The sequence below is a fragment of the Psammomys obesus genome, unplaced genomic scaffold, assembly GCF_907164565.1.
Source record: "Psammomys obesus unplaced genomic scaffold, mPsaObe1.curated_primary_1811, whole genome shotgun sequence".
NCBI classification, from domain to species: Eukaryota; Metazoa; Chordata; class Mammalia; order Rodentia; family Muridae; genus Psammomys; species Psammomys obesus.
Window position 1 is genome coordinate 1,493,354 of NW_026596039.1, and position 19,985 is coordinate 1,513,338.

Sequence of the window (19,985 nt, forward strand, 5' to 3'; positions counted from 1 at the left end):
CTTTCTTTCTTTCTTTCTTTCTTTCTTTCTTTCTTTCTTTCTTTCTTCCTTCCTTCCTTCCTTCCTTCCTTCCTTCCTTCCTTTCTTTTAGCATGTTTAAATGTGATTTGTTTATTTTATAAATTACAGTTTATTCACTTTGTATCCCCGGTGTAGCCCCCTCCCTTAACCCTCCCAATCCCACCCTCTCTCCCTCATCACCACCCATGCCCCTCCCCAAGTCCATTGATAGGGGCAGAAAATGTGGTACATTTACACAGTGGAATACTACTCAGCAATTAAAAATAAGTAAATCATGAAATTTGCAGGCAAATGGTGGGAACTAGAAAAGATCATCCAGAATGAGGTATCTCAGAAGCAGAAAGACACACATGGTATGTACCCATTTATAAGTGGTTATTAGACATATAATACAGAATAAACATACTAAAATCTATACACCTAAAGAAGCTGAGCAAGAAGGAGGACACTGGGTAAGATGATCAATCCTCACTCAGAACAACAAAGCATTTCTAACTGACCTTTAATTTGACTGGTTCTGCAGTTGGGAGACTTACTTCATAGAGTGTCCGTTTAAGAAAGTATTCAGAGTTTGAGAAATGAAACCATAGAGACATAATCAAAATGGAGACTTGAAGGCAGAATGGCTTCTGATATGCTAAAGGCTACAGCAGGTATTAACAGAGGAGCCACACTTATGCTAAGGAATAAAGTAGGTCTCAACAGAGGAGCTGCACAGTTTAAGCAGGTTACAACAGGATGTGGGGTTGGTAAAGATCTTTCCCCAGTCTGCAGGCTATCCTTTTATTCTGTTGACAGTGTCCTTTGCTTTCTGATGGGTATAAGGTGAAATCTTAGGGTCGTTTTGATTTGCATTTCCCTTATGACTAAAGACGTTGAACATTTCTTTAAGTGTTTTTCTGCCATTCGGCATTCCTCTATTGAGAATTCTCTGTTTAGCTCTGTACTCCATTTTTAAATTGGATTACTTGATATGTTGCTGTTTAACTTCTTCAGTTCTTTATATATACTGGATATTATTTCTCTGTCATATATAGGGTTGGTGAAGATCCTTTCCCAATCTGTAGGCAGTTGTTTTGTTCTGATGACAGTGTCCTTTGCTTTACAGAAGCTTTTCAGTTTCATGAGGTCCCATTTATTGATTGTTGCTCTTAGAACCTGTGCTGTTGTTGTTCTGTTCAGGAAGTTGTATCTTGTGCCAATGAGTTCAAGGCTCTTCACCACTTTTTCTTCTAACCAATTTAATGTGTCTGGTTTTATGTTGAGGTCTTTGATCCACTTGGAATTTAATTTAGTGCAGGGTAATAAATATGAATCTATTTGCTTTTTCTACATGTAGACATCTATTCAGACCAGAACCATTTGTTGAAGGTGCTATCTTTTTTCTATTGTATGATTTTGGCTTTTTTGTCAAAAATCCTGTATCCGTAGGCATGTTGGTCTATTTTTGGGTCTTTGATTCAATTCCACTGATGCACCAGTCTGTTTCTCTTCCAGGACCATCTCATTTTATTACTGTTGCTTTATAGTACAGCTTGAGGTCAGGGATAGAGATACTTCCAGAAGATTTTTTATTGTACAGGATTGTTTCAGCTATTCTGGGTGTTTTGTTTCTCCATATGAAGTTGAGAATTGTACTTTCAAGGTCTGTAAAGAATTGTTGGTATTTTGATGGGAATTGCATTGAATCTGTGGATTGCTTTTGGTAAGATGGCCATTTTTACTGAGTTGATCCTACCAATCCATGACCACGGGAGAGCTTTCCATCGTCTGATATTTCTTTCTTCAGAGTTTTGTTTGTTTGTTTGTTTGTTTTGTGTGTGTGTTTAATATACAAGTCTTTCACTTGCTTGGTTATAGTTAACTCCAAGATATATATATATATATATATATATATATATATATATATATATATATATATATATATATTTTTTTTTTTTTTTTTTTTGCAGCTATTGTGAAGGGTATTATTTTCCTAAATTCTTTCTCAGCTTGTTCATCTTTTTCGCAGAGGAGGGCTACTTGTCTGAATGAGCAGCAGCAAAACAGCTGTAGAACTCAAGGAACGTGATCCACTAGTTAGCAAAGCCTTGACGGTGTGTCCTGGTGTGGCACAGCGCCAAGAACTATGTGTCCTGAGGACGTCATGCTGTTATGAAGCACAGCACTGCTGGTGCCCTATGGTCACCACAGCCCTCATACTATATGAATTGTGGGAAAACTCTAAGGAGGCTCCAGGCCCTGACTGGGCAGTATATCTGGCACTTACAAATAACAATGCTTGTTCTCCTTCAGGCATGTTGCTAGAGCAGATTAATGACTTAACCACTATCCTTCAAAAGAACCTACAGGTGTAGATTGTTAGCAATGGCCACTACCCTTAGAAAGAATTGGAAAAATAGATTGTTCCGCAAGAGTAGGTAAAGTGCTTTTGCTAGTGTCTCTGATGTAAAAATCTTAGAAAACAATTCGAAGTTCAGGAAAGTACACTCTTAGTAGTAAAGCCAGGGAATTGTTGAGGTTGGTGAGCAAGAACAATACCCCAATTAGTACTAGCTAAAGTGACTCTCACTGAAGCTGGTCTTCAAGGTGGTTAATTTCTCTTTTTATGTCATCATCATTATTTACAATTCATTCACTTTGTATCTGTGTTGTAGCCCCCTCCCTCATTTCCTCCTGATCCCACCCTCCATTCCTCTTCTTCCCCTAGCCTTCTTTCCTAGTCCACTGAGAGGGTAAGTCCTCATCCCCTACTGTCTGACCCTAGCCTATCAGGTATTCCTGTTCTCTCCAAGACTTAAACACGAAGGGTGTTGGATATTCAAATGCTTTTTTATCCGACTTGGTCATAGTGGATGATATCTTTGACATGTTCTTGAAATTTGTTTGTGAGTATTTCATTCAGTATTTTTGCATCAATATTCATAAGGAAGACTGGTCTGAAATTCTCTTTCTTTGCTGGGTGTTTGTGTGGTTTAGGTATCAAGGTGACTGTAGCCTCATAAAATGAGTTTGGTAATGTTCCTTCTGTTTCTATAGTGTGAAATAGTTTGATGAGTATTGGTGTTAGCTCTTCTTTGAAAATCTGATAGAATTCTGCACTGAAACCATCTGGTCCTGGTTTTTTTGTGGATGGGAGACTTTTGATGACAACTTCTATTTTCTTGGGGTGTATAGGACTATTTAATTTATTTCCTGATCTTGATTCAACTTTGTTAAATGAAATCTATCAACACAATCATCCATTTCATTCAGATTTTCAAATTTTGTAGCAATTAGCTTTTGGTATAGGACCTAATGATTCCTTGGATTTCCTCACTGTCTGTTGTTATGGCCCCATCTCTGCATTAGTGCTCTTTGCAATATGAAGCTTCTCTGACCAAATATGAGAATAATATAGATCTATAGATATAATATGAATATTTAGAAATCCATTTGAAAACATGACCATTTAATAAAAACACTAACAGTATGTTTCCAATATTCGAGGCATCCTACCCATGAGTTTGGCTATGTTTACAGTAAGAGCTAAAATATCCTTCCTGTGAAACAGGAATCCAATAAAGTGAACAGTTGATTATACTCTTTTCATTTTTGCATTTTATTTTTATTTATTATTACAATTTATTTATTTTTGAGCTGTAGCCCCCTTATCCCCTCCCTTCCACCCTCCTCCCTCCTCTCCTTCCAAGCCCCTCCCCCAGTCTGCTGATGGAGGAAGTCTCCCACACCTTCCACCTGACCCTAGACAGTATTTTCATTATAGCACCAGTGGGGACATCTTGCCTTGCAGATTCACGTTGCAGTATGCAGGGTCCATCAGTAGATAATATCATTAATGTCTTTGTATCTTTTTATACCTACCATCCTGCATAGGGATTGCCCATACTATGAATACTAGCCAGTACAGAGAGAGAGAGAGAAAGTTTCTTGTTCCTTTCAAGATTGATTTCTCTATGTCCTGCAGCCAAAAGATGTTTTTCAGAAATCTGTTGTTTCCATCCGGTGGGCAACCAAGAGTAATACAATACATTATGGGTTACCAGTTTACTTACAATATTTAATTTAGTTTCAACACAACCTGATATGTGTTCCTAGTCAAAATCACTACTTTACAAATGATGAACATAAAACAGAGGAAGTTTAGTTGGTAGAATTAATTATATTGAATTCTTAGAAGGACCCTTAGGGTGCAAATTCTAATTATTGTAAAAGTACAAGCTTTGGAAGAGTGAAATTTTATAAAATAAAATATTTTATGAGAGGCTATTGAACTGAGCTGCTCCAATTATTGAACTGTTTCAGACAAAGGAAATAGGAAATATAAAATGAGAACACTTGGATTATTTCTATTTAGGATGTGGGAGGAAATGAGATAATATTTCCATTCGGTTGTGACTACAATAGGGAGATGGGATTTTGTTTTGGGGCTTGTCTGGGAGTTGTATAAACCCAAGGGTGAATAAAAAACTTCAGTGAAATTGCGAGTTCCTTAGGGATTAAGGTTAGATCTTGGTCCACGGTATAAATAAAATCCTTTTACTCCCTTCTTATACTGAAGGTCTGTTCTCAAGGGAAGAGAACAAACAAGCTTTCATTTTGTTTAAAACCTTCTATGTTATATTAATATTATTATACTCACACTGAGCCTTCTCCATATTATAAAGGTGCAAATAGACCAATGTGAAGACTTTCTATGTTATGAATAAGTAATGAAAAATCTTAATCAGAAAATGTAACCTACACTTCCTAAATATTTTTGAGGCACTTTGGTAACGAAGTCTTAGTAACAACAGCAAAAACTCCATAAAACACAAATCCTGAAATTTTCACTTCAAGCAAGAATGAAGAAACACCAATGTTTTCTGGCTCAACAAGGGTGAGTTTATGTATTCTATGTACCTTAATGACTTTGTTTATGATGGAGGTTTAGGAATATAAGACAGGTTGATATCTTCCCCATTTATTAAACCCTGTGATGTAAATAAAGCTGACATAAATATATTCCAGATAGAAAATAGAGATAGTTTAGAAATACAGTATAAATAAATTCCTTCTCCATTTATGGAATTGTATTTATTTATTTGTGTTAAGTACAGAAATTTTAAAAGTAGATTTAGAAATTTGATTCTGCATGCATGCCACTCCCCAAGTCCACTGATAGGGGAGGTTCTCCTCTTCTTTCTGATCTTAGTCTATCAGTTCTCATCAAAAGTGGCTGCATTGTCCTCTACTGTGGCCTGGTAAGGCTGCTCCCCCCTCAGGGGGAAGTGATCAACAAGCAGGCCAATCAGATTATGTCAGAGGCAGTCCCTCTTCCCATTACTATGTAACCCACTTGGACACTGAACTGCCATGGGCTACACCTGTGAAGGGTGGGATCGGCAGGGGAGGAGGGAGGGGCTTATGGGGGGATACAAAATGAATAAAGTATAATTAATAAAAAAAAATGTGAAGGATAAACTTAGCTACAGTGCAGTGATTTGAGCATTGCCTAGTGGCCCTTGAGCAAAAATGTTTAAGAGTCCCCAATAGAGAACAGAAGTAATTCTAAAGAAATTTAACTTGATTCTGACTCCGACTGTTACACATTCCCTAAACTGTTCTGACAAGTGAAACCCTTTGTAAAATGTGGCAGTCATCTTCCAACTTCCTTACTTTTATGGAAGTTAATAAATATCTACCATCCCTCCAAAAAAAAAAAAAAAAAAAGAAATTTGATTCTGTGGCATACAGTACTTAGGAACTTTGACTATAGGCAGAATCCTTTCTTATGCATGGAAAAGTTTTGATTCTTGTTCTACCACTGTCTAATCTGAATAGAGATCAGCACTGATTAAATATTCCATTGCTATTTTTTCCCCAGAAAGCAAGTAAATAAAGTCAAGGAAGAAATAATAAGATAAAAATCATGTCTTCCCACTTCCACCTTCCTTATACCTTGGTTTGTGAGCAGTTATATTTCATGAATTGACACAGCCTTCATTCATTAAGTAGCTGAATAACACTGAGTAGAACCGTATTATCAAACTGGGGAGATTCTATGCCACTCATGGTCATGAGAAAGGTAGATTCTACAGTTTGAAACTGAGGTAGACTTGAAATTTTCCTGTGAATATGTATTGGTGGCAAGAGATTATATATGGGAAGAGTTAAGCTGCTTTATAATGTAACACATTGTCCTGTGCCCACAGATTCCAATAGAAAAAAAAAATGGCTTTTGGAAATAGGACTTTTGTGACTGAATTCATCCTGATTGGCTTAACAGACCAGCCCAATCTTCAGCTGCCTCTGTTCTTCCTGTTTCTTTTAATGTATATGGTAACTATGATGGGGAATTTGGGTTTGATAATTCTAATCGGACTGAATTCACACCTTCATACTCCCATGTACTTTTTTCTCTTTAACTTGTCTTTAATAGATCTCTGTTATTCTTCAGTGTTTACACCCAAAATGTTATTGAACTTCATGTTAAATAAGAATATTATCTCTTATATGGGCTGTATGACCCAACTTTATTTTTACTCATTTTTCGTTATTTCCGAGTGTTATGTGTTAATGTCAATGGCCTATGATCGCTATGTGGCCATCTGTAATCCACTCTTATATAACATTGTTATGTCCCCTAAAATATGTTCCTACCTAGTGCTCGGTTCATACTTGATGGCATTTTCCGGTGCCATGGCTCACACAGGCTTCATGCTGAAACTGTCTTTCTGTGATGCAAACACCATCAACCACTACTTCTGTGACATCCTCCCTGTGATGCAGCTCTCATGCACCAGCACCTATGTCAATGAGCTGGAGGTTTTTATCGTGGTTGGCATCAACATCACTGTGCCCAGCATCACCATCTTCATCTCTTATGGTTTCATTCTCTCCAGCATCTTCCACATCAGCTCCAATGCAGCTCTCACATCATTGCTGTTTCTCTGTTCTTTGGATCGGGTGCATTTATGTATCTGAACCCTCCTCAGCTGGGTCAATGGATGAGGGAAAAATCTCTTCTGTCTTTTATACCAATGTGGTCCCCATGATGAACCCGTTAATCTACAGCTTGAGGAACAAAGATGTTAAAGTTGCCCTGAGGAAAACCCTGCACAAGTTGAAATTATGATAGAAACAGCATGTCTAGTTACCTGTAGTTATGTGGAAATTTATAAATTTTTACTAAAATATTAGAAGAAGAAATGTTTTCATATTTTGTTGTGTAATTATTAAGTATATTCTGAATTAATTTGCAGATTTTGTTAACAATAGCTACCTTTTTCCTCTTATCATTTACTACATATTTTATCATTAAAAACATTTAATTAATTGATTTTTTTATAATCATTATTGATATTTTTTCTTTTAGGAAAGATAAATTCTTTATTAATTGATCAAATGCTAAGATAAAATATTTCTAAGGAAAAGGGTGTGTGATTCTTTTTATTACATTCTATTGAATTCACAAATGAGACTATGTCTACCTTTAATTCCCATCATTGAACTTCATAAATGAATATCTTAGGTACAGACAAAGTTCCACAAAGACCATCAAATACAACCTGTCTTGGTGTTGTAAACATTGAGATTCTTTGTTGTATTTTTAAATATTCATTATTGTACCAAAACTCTCACTAGATTGCATCATATATGCATATATATATCACAAATAGAATACTAATTTGCAGCAAGGGTTGATAAATAAAGTGTCACAATTATTTTAATAAAGTCTCAAGTAAAAGGATGCCCTTTTTTAACTTTGGACACACAACATTTACTAGTTTTGTTTCAGTGAAGGCAAAAAATAAAATAAAACAATCATTCTTTTATGAAAGTGACAGCCTCTTTTTTTTTTTTAACATGGTCAACACATTTATCAGGATAAATGTTGATTTGTTTTACAACAGAAAATATTTTAAAGGCTCTTTTTGTTTTGATTTAAGGTAGTTGAAGGTTATTGGCTGAAAAAGCCAGATTTTGTACAAAAACAATCAAATATTTGAATTTGTAATGTTTTCAGGCATTTGATATTTAAGAAAATCAGCATAGGAAAGAAAAAAGCTTAACACATACCTTCATGCTGGGACACAAAACCAAAATATGTGAGTTCCCTCTCTAATGGGGTTTACAAGTTTCATTTTAATCTAAACACATGTTTATTCTCTGTATTTTCTTCCACTTTCAAAGTTTTGAGAAAGTCTACAGTTTGCTATGGTCACAAGATAAAGATGTTTGGATGTGAAAAGAGAGTGGCTACATTTGGGTAGAATTTGAAAAAAAAATAGTGGTTGTGTGAGATGGTGCATCAGATAAAGGCACCTGCCAAGACTGATGTCCTGTGTTCAATCCCTAGAACCCACAGGATGGAAGGAAAAAACTGATCCCTGAAGGAATCTCTGACTTCCACACATGTACTATGGTATGCATATGCCACAATAAATTAATTTGTTAATTAATGAATGAATTAAAATTAAGGAAGAATGATAACTGAAACTCAAGTTAGAAATTTGGAAAATTAGAAAAATAAAAAAATCATTCCATCATGATATATATCCAAAGGAAAAAAACCTCAAATATTTAGAAACTTCTAGATTTCCCTTAGTAGGCTAGGTTTAGGCTATTACTAATAAAGAAATATTAATTTCTGAAGATAAGACTATCTGGGGGCAATTAATATTTTTCTGATATCTGGACTTTTATATAATGGATCAGTGTAGATGTATAGTCACCAAAGCCTCTTATTTCAGTGGGGAACACTTAAACATCTGAGCATGATAGACTAAGATCAGAAGAAAGGAGAGGAGGACCTCCCCTATCAGTGGACTTGGGGAGGGGCGTGCCTGAAGAAGGGGGAGGGAGGGTGGGACCGGGAGGAGGGGAGGGAGGGGCTTATGGGGGATACAAAGTGAATAAAGTGTAATTAATAAAATAAAATTTTAAAAATGAGAAAAAAAAAACAAAAACAAAAAACATCTGAACATGAATAAATCAAGTAATTTGAAAGAAATTTTGTGCTCAAAACCAAATTATTGTATTTCCTTTCTAGAATGGGAGGTTGATTTGTTTTTGGAGAAAACAAATCAAAAGATGATTGTGCTGATAATAAGTAATCATAAACAATAAACAGCTTTGTACTACATTAATATTTACTATTTTGGTGTTTTTATTATACTGAAGAGAAAGATAAACAGGCATGAAACTAAAGAAAATAATAAACTGCATTAGAACAATTAAGCAAGTAGGAATAAAGAATGTGCCAAACCTTATAAAACAGGAAATGGTAGCAATTAAAATATAATTTTCAAAAATAAGTATGAATGTGGCAATCTCAATTCTGTAATTATAGACATGTGCTAATTCACTTGGTTTTAAAATAGATTGTGTCTTTTACTTGCTCTCAAGAAATGCACATTAATGGCAAAGACAAAAACAGCCTTGAGTGATAGTCTAGAAATATAAATTCCAAAAAATACAACTAAAGAGCAAACTCGTTTACCAGTACTGATGTCTTTAAAATGGTCTAACTGGATGTCTACATTTAGAAACATGCAAGTAGATCCATATTTATCACTCTGCAGAGACCTAAAGTCCAAGTGGATCAAAGACCTCAACATAATACCAGACACACTAAATTGGTTAGAAGAAAAAGTGGGGAACAACCTAAAACTCAATGGCACAGGAGACAACTTCCTGAACAGAACACCAACAGCACAGGCTCTAAGAGCAACAATCAATAAATGGGACCTCATGAAACTGAAAAGCAAAGGACACTGTCATCTGACCAAAATGACAGCCTACAGACTGGGAAAGGATCTTCACCAACCCTATATCTGACAGAGGGCTTATATCCAGAATATATAAAGAACTCAAGAAGTTAAAAAGCAACAAATCAACTAATTCAATTAAAAATGGGGTACGGAGCTAAACAGTGAATTCTCTGTAGAGGATTATAGAATGTCAGAGAAACAAAGAAATGTTCAATGTCCTTAATCATCAGGGAGATGAAAATCAAAACGACCCTGAGATTTCACCTTACACCCATCAGAATGGCCAAGATCAAAAACTCAAGTGACAATACATGCTGGAAAAGATGTGGAGAAAGGGGAACCCTCCTCCACTGCTGGTGGGAATGTAAACTTTTACAAGACTTTGGAAATCAATCTGGCACTTTCTCAATTAGGAATAGCTCTTCCTCAAGATCCAGCTATACCACTCTTACACATATAACCGAAATATGCTCAAGTACACAACAAGGATATTTGTTCATCCATGTGCATAGCAGCTTTATTTGTAATAGCCAGAACCTGGAAACAACCCAGACGTCCCTCAATGAAGGAATGGATATAGAAATTGTGGTACATTTACACAATGGAATATTACTCAGCAATCAAAAAACAAGGAAATCATGACATTTGCAGGCAAATGGTGGGATCTAGAAAAGATCATCCTGAGTGAGGTATCCTAGAAACAGAAAGGCACACATGGTATATACTCACTTATAAGTGAATACTAGACATATAATATAGGATAAACCTACAAAAATCTCTACACCTAAAGAAGGTGAGCTAGAAGGAGGACCAATCCTAAGATGATCAATCCTCACTCAGAAAGGCAAACGGGAAGGACTTTGGAAGAAGGAGGAAACAGGAAACAGGATAGGAGCCCACTACCTAGGCCCTCTGAAAGACTCTACCCAGCCTTGTGTAAAAGCAGATAATGAGACTCATAACCAAACTTTGGGCAGAGTGCAGGGAATCTTAGGAAAGAAGGGGGAGATAGTAAAACCTGGAGAAGACAGGAGCTCCACAAGCATGGTAACAGAACCAAAATATCTGGGCACAGGTGTCTTTTCTGAGGCTGATACTCCAACCAAGGACCATTCATGGGTATAACCTAGAACCCTTGCTTAGATGTAGCCCATGGCAGCTCACTATCCAAGTGTGTTTCCTAGTAAAGGGAACAGGGACTGTCTCTGACCTCAACTCAGTGGCTAGTTCTTTAAGCGTCTCCCCTGGATAGAGAGCAGCCTTGCCAAGCCACAGAGGACGACAATACAGCCAGTTTGGATGAGATTGGATAAGCTAGGGTCAGGTAGAAGGGGAAGAGGACCTCCCCTATCCGTGGACTTGGGGAGGGGCACAGGAGAAGTTGAGGAGGGGAGGGGAGGGTTGGAAGGGGAGGAGAGAAAGGGCTACAGCTGGGATACAAAGTGAATAAACTGTAATTAATACAAAAAATAAAAATTTAATAGAAAAAATGAGTTTCAAATCCCAGCACTCAGGAAGGCAGAGGCAGGTGGATCTTTGTGAGTTCGAGGCCAGCCTGGTCTACAAAGTGAGTCCAGGATTGTCAAAGCTACACAGAGAAACCCTGTCTTGACAACAACAACAGCAACAACAAAAAGGATTTCAATAAAAGATTATTCAGAGGGATAAAAAATATCAATTCATACTGAAGACAGTCATCAATTTAGAGGATATTATATTTTTAAATATAATTTCATCAAGCATTAGCACACCCAAATTCATGAGACACACTGACCTTCAGCCAATAATACTGGATAGTTTCAGCACCCCATTTCTAACAGCATGTGGGGTATCCAGGCAAAACAAGCATCAAAATTAAATGACACCCTAAGTCAAAAATATTAGCAGATATCAAATGGACATTTGTGTAAAAACTAAAAAGTATACACTCTCAGCAGACCATGGAACTTTTTAAAAGTAGACCACATTTTAAAACATAAAGTTTCAGTAGTAGCAAACAAACAAAAAACTGAAGTGGTTTCTTGTGGTATTTCTGATTACAATAGATAAAAACTGAAATCAAGAGTAAGAAAATATACAGGGAACAGGACAGGAGCCTGCCACAGAGGGCCTCTGAAAGGCTCTACCCTGCTGGGTATCAAAGCATATGCTGAGACTTATGGCCAACCTTTGGGTAGAGTGCAGGGAATCTTATGAAATAAGTGGGAAATAGTAAGAACCGGAGAGGACAGGAGCTCCACAAGGAGAACAACAGAAACAAAATATCTAGGTACAGGGGTCTTTTCTGAGATTGAGACTTCAACCAAGGACCATTCATGGAGATAACCTAGAACCCCTGCAAAGATGTAGCCCATGGCAGTTCAGGGTCCAACTGGGTTCCATAGTAATGGGAACAGGGACCTTCGCTGACATGAACTGATTTCCTGCTCTTTGATCACCTTACTAGGCCTTACTAGGCCACAGAGGAAGACAATGCAGCCAGTCCTGATGAGAATGATAGACTAGGATCAGGAGGAAGGGGAGGAAGACCTCTCCTATCTGTGGACTGGGGGAGGGGCATGGTAGAGAAGGGGGAAAGAGGATGGAATTGGTAGGGGAGGAAGGAGGGAACTATAGGGGGGATACAAGGTGAATAAATTGTAATTAATAAAAATAAAAATTAAAAAGTTTTAATTTAAAAAAAGAAAATATATTAAATCATAGAGACCGAACAGTACATTTTTTAATCATGAATGTTCTATAAAACATATCAGGAAAAAAATAAAATATTCATAGATTAGAATGAAATAAAAACCTAACATACTAGACCTTGTGGACACAAAGAAAATGGTTCTAAGATCATAGAAGCTAAAAGCTAAAATAATTTTATTATGAAAGGTAGAGAAAACTTGAAAATATAACTTAATATATAGCTTAATAGAATGTTTTTTAGATTTTTATGTTTTATATTAATTACAGTTAATTCACTTTGTATCTCAACTATAGACCCCTCCCAATCCCACCCTCTCTCTCTCATTTCCTCCCATGCCCCTCTCTAAGTCCACTGATAGGGAAGGTCCTCCTCCCGTTCATGACCCTAGCCTATCATGTCTCATCAGGACTGGCTGCAATGTCTTCCTCTGTGGCCTGGTAAGGCTGCTCCCCCATTAATGGGGAGGTGATCAAAGAGTCATGTTTTAAGACATTAGAAAAATAAAAATAAATTAAACCCCGAATATGAAATTGGAAAGAAATAAGAAATATTAAAGCAGATATAGAAATAATGGAAATAAAAATAGAAATAAAAAAAAGCAATGAAACAAGGTGAAGGTTATTTAAAGACAATCAAAAGTGTCTATTCCTATCCATGATAACCAAAAGAAAGAGAAAGCACACACCAATAACGTTAAAAATAAAAATGGCAACATTACAATAGACTGATGAAATTCAGAATCCTGTGTCCAGTAAAGTAGAAAATCTAAAGTACATGAAATGCAAAATCCTGTGTCCAGTAAAGTAGAAAATCCAAAAGAATATTCTAATTCTAAAACTGGGTAAAGCAATTAAGGAATAAAATTATGTGTCTATCTTGCTAATAAAATGGTATAAAATATTGTTAGTAAAATTGTGATATATAAAATCTAAGACATATCCCAAAAATCATTCACAATAACAAATTGTACTTCATTTCAGCGATGAAAGGATAGTTCAATATAAGCAATTTAACAACATATTTAAAAAGCCATTCACCATGACCAAATTATCTATATAAGAATATTACATAAAGTGAGAAACAGCTGGTCTATAAAATTCAATAACACAATGTTATCTACTAATAGACTAAAGGATAAGAATTATGTGATTAGCTTATTATCCATTAATATTTTATTTATATACAAGCCAATTCCACGTTCTAGCTATTGTGAATAAAGCAGTGATCAACGTGTATGTGATCATATCTCTTTAGTGGGATGTAGAGTCTCTGGATATGTGTTCAGGGAGAGTGTAGCTCAGTCATGGTAATTAGGATTCCTGCTTTTTGAAGAACCCATGCTTATTTATACAGTGGCGGCACCAGTTTATCTGCCACAATAATGTATAAGTGTTAGCTTTTTTCCGCATCCTCATCAGCATTTGCTGTCATTGATTATCCCATCATAGTCGTGGGATAAAATGCAATTTCAAAGTGGTTTTAATTTGCATCTTGTGCTGGCATGTTACATATTTTAAAATGTTTGTTAATTTACTGATCATTTGGGTATATGCCTCTCTTTTTTTACCTTGATATTTTTCTATAAGTTAGCCTATAGCAATATAAAAAAATGTTGAAAATAGAAAAAACAACAGCACAAAGAAAAAGAAACCAAACTTGCATGAGATTAAATTTGCAACTCTAAATGTGATTTCGTTTGTTTTTGTTTTGAGAAAATATCTTATTATGTTGCCCTGGCTCTCCTGGCATTCAATATGTAGAAATAGGCCAGCCTTGAACTCACTCTTGAGTGGTGGAATTAAAAGAGTACACCACTTCACACAGAGCAGTAAATGTGGTTTTAGAGTCTTGGAGGTCTGGAAATACTGCTCAGTGGTAGAGCGCATGCCTAGCATGGGTTACTTCCTGAGTTTGTTAGAGATCTGTAAAAACAAAACATGACTATGACAAAATATTTTCCAAAAGGTGACTTCCTTGAAAATAAAAATAATGAGATTGTAGATGATAACGGAAGTAGACTCAGTGGAACACTACCATGTACGAATGTGGAAGCTAAGAGAAAATAAGAAAAGCAGCAGATTTCCCTTAAGGGATGAAGGTGGCTGGCAGATGCCGAGTTCAGTATTGGCCCAAGCAGGGAGGAAGTGTATTCCCTAAAGAAGAAGGCATACCTGAATAGGGAACTGGTCCCTAAAGATCTAGTCACACACCATGGTCTAGCATGCACTTCCATTAACCCCATTACCTCTTTAAATCTGGGCCCTGTATCCAGAGAAGAGACTGGGGAAAACCCCTTCCTTACCCACAGGCTAACCCACAGTAGGATAGGAGTAAATTTATGTAACATATTCTAGTGTCTCACCCAGGGGCCAGCATAATAAAAAGAAAACCTTCATGCTTCTCTGTGATTCTTTGGAATGTGAGGGAGAAGTTTTATGAATTGTGATTAGTATTTCAGAAAGACTTCCAAAGAGTATGGGATATTAATTTTGTGCTCTATCATCTTGGAATCAAGGAAATCTAAATCTTCTTCAGGAGACCAGGGTAAATAAAACCGGTAAGCAAGCAAGAAAGTTTTTTAAGTTTTGAATTCTGTTCCAATATTTCACTTTTTATTTGGCACCTTCACTTTAATATCTCTAAACTCTAAAATGATAATGTGAGATAAGAAATTTGTTTTAATTCATGTGTTAAGTGTGAAATGCCCAACAGTGACACTAATTAAGCCTCCTTTTGTTTTAATGTGCATTCATGTAGTGAGAAGGTGACCATGAGACATATCCTCTTAACAAATCCAGGTTGACGTTGAGGCATTATTTTCGTTAACATGTTGATCTCCACGTCTAGGCATTTTTCCCAATTGAATGAATGAATGAATTTCATGTTTTAGCATAGACTCCTTGTATGTTTAAAGCAAACGTCTTGTATTTACAGCTATTCTTTTGCTTTTCAGCACATTTTATAGTGACATTTGACATCCTTTATCCTTTTATCTTGATTTTTTTCTCCCATTTTCTCTGGTAACCAACACCCTCTTTTCTGCTTGTGTGGAAACCATTAGATTATACATTTCATGGAGGTCAAAAAGTATGTTCCATTTTTAGATTTGAGCTTATTGTGTTTACAGAAAGACTTCATTTGAACTGAAACCCAACATCTGAGATCTTGCTTTCTTTCGCAATGTGTGCAGTCATAAAATCTAACCAAAATTCACTGGGAAATGTCCTGCAAACTGAGCAGGAGATGTTTGTATGGGCAACAAAAACAGAAGTTGCCTGTGGTGTTTTAATCAACAAGTTCTATTTCAGGAGATAGATCTCACTTTTGAACTTAAGGGTTTTGTTGTGACAAGGCTGGTGTCTAAATTGGAAAGAAAGCCACCACTAAGAAAGCATAAAATGAAGATAGTCCTTTCTAGGAGAATTTCTACAGCAAAATCTGGGACTCTCAAATACTTAACATCAGGAATGCTGCAGCCTACTTGAAGAAGTTGCATCCTAGCCCCAGTACCTGCTCCAAGACCCTAAGGATGCTTATTTGCATGGCCCCTATTTGCTTGACAAAGATCATCTAACTGGAGATTACTACTTGCAAGGTGGTTCACAATAATCTCCCCAAACTGTATGCTTTTCAGTTTGTTCTGTCATCTTTATTTGGTATGAATTAGATGCTAGGAAAATGAGCTTGTGGGCGCATGTGCATACACACAAACACACACACACTCTCGTACAAGCGCATATACACACAGAGAGAAAGAAAGACAGGCATACAGACAGACAGAAAGAAAGAAAGACAGAGGGAAAGACGGACAGAGAGAAAGATAGATAGATTCAGCCGAACCTCAAAAATGCATTTAAATGTGATCCTTTTTGTATTTGGTCTTTGCTACTTTGTGGGTTCTTCTTTTTCCAAACCTTTAGCACCCAGTTGTCACCCCCTATCACTGGAGAGGAGAGAAAGAAGAATAGAGGGAGGAGAGGGAGACAGGGATCCTTGAACCTAATTTCTCTCTCTCTTTCTTTCTTCTTTCTTTCTTTCTTTCTTTCTTTCTTTCTTTCTTTCTTTCTTTCTTTCTTTCTTTCTTTCTTTCTTTTTCTGTAATCAAAACTATTAACAAACTGCAAGCTGAATGACCAACCCCCTGAACGGCCAACAACCCCCAATCTCACCCCTCAGAGCCCCTAACATTTATATACCCTCTGAAAAATTCCCAGAATTCCAAATGTCACACCATCATAGAAGTTATCTGCAGCTGGCAAAACTCTGCCTCTTCTAAAACAAGAGTCAAATCATAGTCATACCATATCCCCACACCTGGGATTAAAAGAAAACATATTCTTATATTTCTGTGTTTTTCTTTTAAAAAAGAAAATTCCAGGATTCTCACTACCTCTTTTAACTCACAGTCAATTTAGTGACTAGTTCTCTCGTTATTGCCCAGTGCAAGCTTGCTACATTTTGAAGCATACCCAATAAGCTATTGGTTTCCTTGTACAAGAAGTTAATACATCAACATCTGCCAGTCCCTTTTAAACTATCAGATTGGACACAGAGTCCACTACATTAACTACTCCTAGAATTAAGTTCTTTTATTTATGTAGCAATCCTGCAAGGGCCCAATTTAGATGAAGTTCAGTAGCATGATGCTCTAGCCTCTTTCAGACTAAGGGAGAGAAGCTCAGTCAAGGAAAAACTAAAAAAGACAGGAAGGGCAACTTGAGTTGACACAACCTGCTTTCCCTTCTCCCCTAGTTTTTGAATAGTTGTATTGTGTACCTTAGTCAGCTTTTATACACTGTTGTTGATATTCTATAATATACTTAGTGTTTAAAGTGGAAGATGAAGCCATTGAACCATGTGGTATGAAATGTGGCTCTTTGGTTTCAAATTACTCAATTTCAGACATTTCTATTTCTAATAGATACTTCACTTATATAGGGGAAGCCTTGGTGGTTTGTTCTTTTATGTTACCTAATTTCATCTTTTTGTTGTTGCTGTTACTGCAGATACTTTTATAGAAGAATGACTCTGGAAAATGCTTCCTTGGTCACTGAATTCATCTTGGTGGGATTAACAGACCAGCCTGACCTACAAATACCCTTGTTCCTACTCTTTCTGGTGATGTACATGATGACCACATTGGGGAATTTGGCTTTGATCATGCTGATTGTGCTGAATTCTCACCTTCACAACCCCATGTATTTTTTCCTCTTTAATTTGTCCTGCATAGATCTTTGTTACTGTTCAGCAATTACACCTAAAATGCTGATGAACTTCATACTAAAGAGGAATGTTATTTCTTATGAGGGATGTATGACCCAATTCTACTTCTTCTGTTTTTTTGTCATTTCTGAGTGTTATGTACTGACAGCAATGGCCTATGATCGCTATGTGGCCATTTGTAATCCACTCTTGTATAATGTTGTCATGTCTCCTAGGGAGTGCTCCTATCTTATGCTTGGTTCATATTTGATGGGGTTTTCTGGTGCCATGATCCACACTGGATGCATCCTGAGACTGACCTTCTGTGATGGGAACACCATCAACCACTACTTCTGTGATCTTCGACCTTTGATGCAGCTCTCCTGCACCAGCACCTACGTCAATGAGATAACGCTGTTCATTGTAGCAGGAAAGGACATCATTGTGCCCACTGTCATCATCTTTACCTCTTATGGCTTCATCCTCTCCAGCATCCTTAAAATAAGATCCACTGCAGGCAGGTCCAAAGCCTTCAGCACCTGTAGCTCCCACATAATTGCTGTTTCTCTGTTCTTTGGCTCATGTGCATTTATGTATCTAAAACCTTCCTCAGCAGGGTCCATGGATCAGGGAAAAATATCTTCTGTCTTTTATAACATTGTGGTTCCCATGATGAACCCATTAATTTATAGCCTTAGGAACAAGGATGTTAAAATTGCTCTGGAAAAAACCCTAACCAAAAGAAAGTTTTAATCAGAACTTGGTGTCTCTTTTACCTGTTATACTTCCAAGATTTACTGTGTATTGGTTAATATATTTTCTTACATTCTTCATTGTATTGTATTTTTTTTTTACCATGGAGACTTTGTAACTTGTTTTATTTTCAGTAGGTTTTCTTTATACGTACCATTGGAAAGCTTTTATTCCCTACTGTGTTTAGCAATTTGAGAACATCAGTAAGAAAAACAAATTTTCCCTTTCATTGCCATTGGACTGCATTCTCAAAAATATTAATGGTTCTGACAAATCCTAACAAAAATTACTTAAATGATAAATGCCAGCCTATCACTGGGAAGTACAGTTATTTATTACTTTTTAGTGGTGAGTCAAATAGTCTGTCTTTACCTTTGTTTTCCTTTCTTAAGCCCATGGTCGTATGTCATTTTGATATGACAGTTTTCAGTTGCTAGGTAACTCTGTTTCTGTAGTACTAGACTTTCATAACATGGTTTCATTACAGGTGTCCATAGTAACATATTCTACTTTCTCCAGGTCTTCAACATCCATTGTTATTGTCCACCTTTTTAGTATGCCCATCCCCGTGGGTTGTGGCATGGTTTTTATAGCAAAACCAAATGAAGATATCTTGAGGGCTGTGTGAACTTCACAGTAACAGCTGAAATTCTCCAGAGAACTTATTCTGTGATCAACCGCTGGGCCTTACCCAGAACAGTCTCTGCTGCCGGGAATAACAGTGGGCATAAGAACCTATTCCCGCCATGCAATGTGCCTGTGAGGGACATCAAGTAAGGGATTTGCAAATTAAAATCACCAGCTCAGAAGGACTGCTATCACTTGGTGATATCAAGAAACAGAGACTCTCCATCTGTGTGTTATTAAAGATGGTTCTGGTGCCTCCTCAAGGTCATTGCAAGTAGAACCTATTGCAGCACATCTGATACATGAAAATCATCTTTAATGATTTGCCTAGTGATAATCAATATGAACTAAGAACATTGTTCCCTTCCAATGAGATACAGAAGAGAACCTTTTAAATGACAGTCACTGAATTGGAAGGACTCATCGTTTCTATTAACAATGCACTTTTTAAACAATGCCCAGGCTAGCTTGGAGATTTTCTTTCTGTCTAGTGGCCTTGAAACTGCAAAGTCTACCAGCCTGAAAATAAGCTGTCATACTTTGGAAAAATATGCCTCAAGATCCTTAAAAGTGAGTTTACTCAGTTGAGAAGGGAAATTGATTGTAAAAGATAATTCTGTTGTCTTACAGTTTATCAGTGATGATTAAATTTATGACCAAGAGGAAGTTAAAACATGTGTCTGGGGACAAAATGATATGCTCTATGTTTTGGAACAACATGACTTTATCCATGTCTACTGCTTTCTGAATATAGAAGCAGTTTGACCACTAGCTAGTCAGGATAAAGGTTTCCGCAGCCTCCATGCCTTACTCACTCCTCCCTCACCAACTTCTTAGCTCCTCTTCAGGATCTGGCTATTGCCAAGGTTGGTCCCCGTCAACTAAGAATATTATCTATGGCTACAATTGCTCTTTGGGAGATACTTAATTGAACA

The 19,985-nt window shown here is 36.7% G+C and overlaps 2 protein-coding genes and 1 pseudogene across 3 annotated transcripts in view; 2 read left to right on the forward strand and 1 right to left on the reverse strand.

The window, feature by feature from the left end:
• LOC129687472 (olfactory receptor 145-like) overlaps positions 1-3,782 on the reverse strand; it is a 9,841-nt gene extending 6,059 nt beyond the window's left edge. The window contains exon 1 of the mRNA XM_055621875.1: positions 3,772-3,782. Coding sequence (XP_055477850.1) covers positions 3,772-3,782 — 11 coding nt within the window. The remainder of the gene's footprint in view (positions 1-3,771) is intronic.
• A 2,452-nt stretch (positions 3,783-6,234) lies between these two features.
• On the forward strand, positions 6,235-7,138 carry LOC129687532 (olfactory receptor 8B3-like; annotated as a pseudogene).
• A 5,662-nt stretch (positions 7,139-12,800) lies between these two features.
• LOC129687476 (olfactory receptor 145-like) lies at positions 12,801-18,423 on the forward strand. Of its 2 annotated transcripts, none has more exons than XM_055621879.1 (2): positions 12,801-12,814; positions 17,487-18,423. In XM_055621879.1, the coding sequence occupies exons 1-2, from the start codon at positions 12,801-12,803 to the stop codon at positions 18,421-18,423; spliced, it is 951 nt and encodes a 316-aa protein (XP_055477854.1). The 2 variants fall into 2 exon arrangements, with proteins under 2 accessions (XP_055477854.1, XP_055477855.1); XM_055621880.1 differs by lacking the exon at positions 12,801-12,814 and adding an exon at positions 15,542-15,555.
• Positions 18,424-19,985: the final 1,562 nt, after the last annotated feature.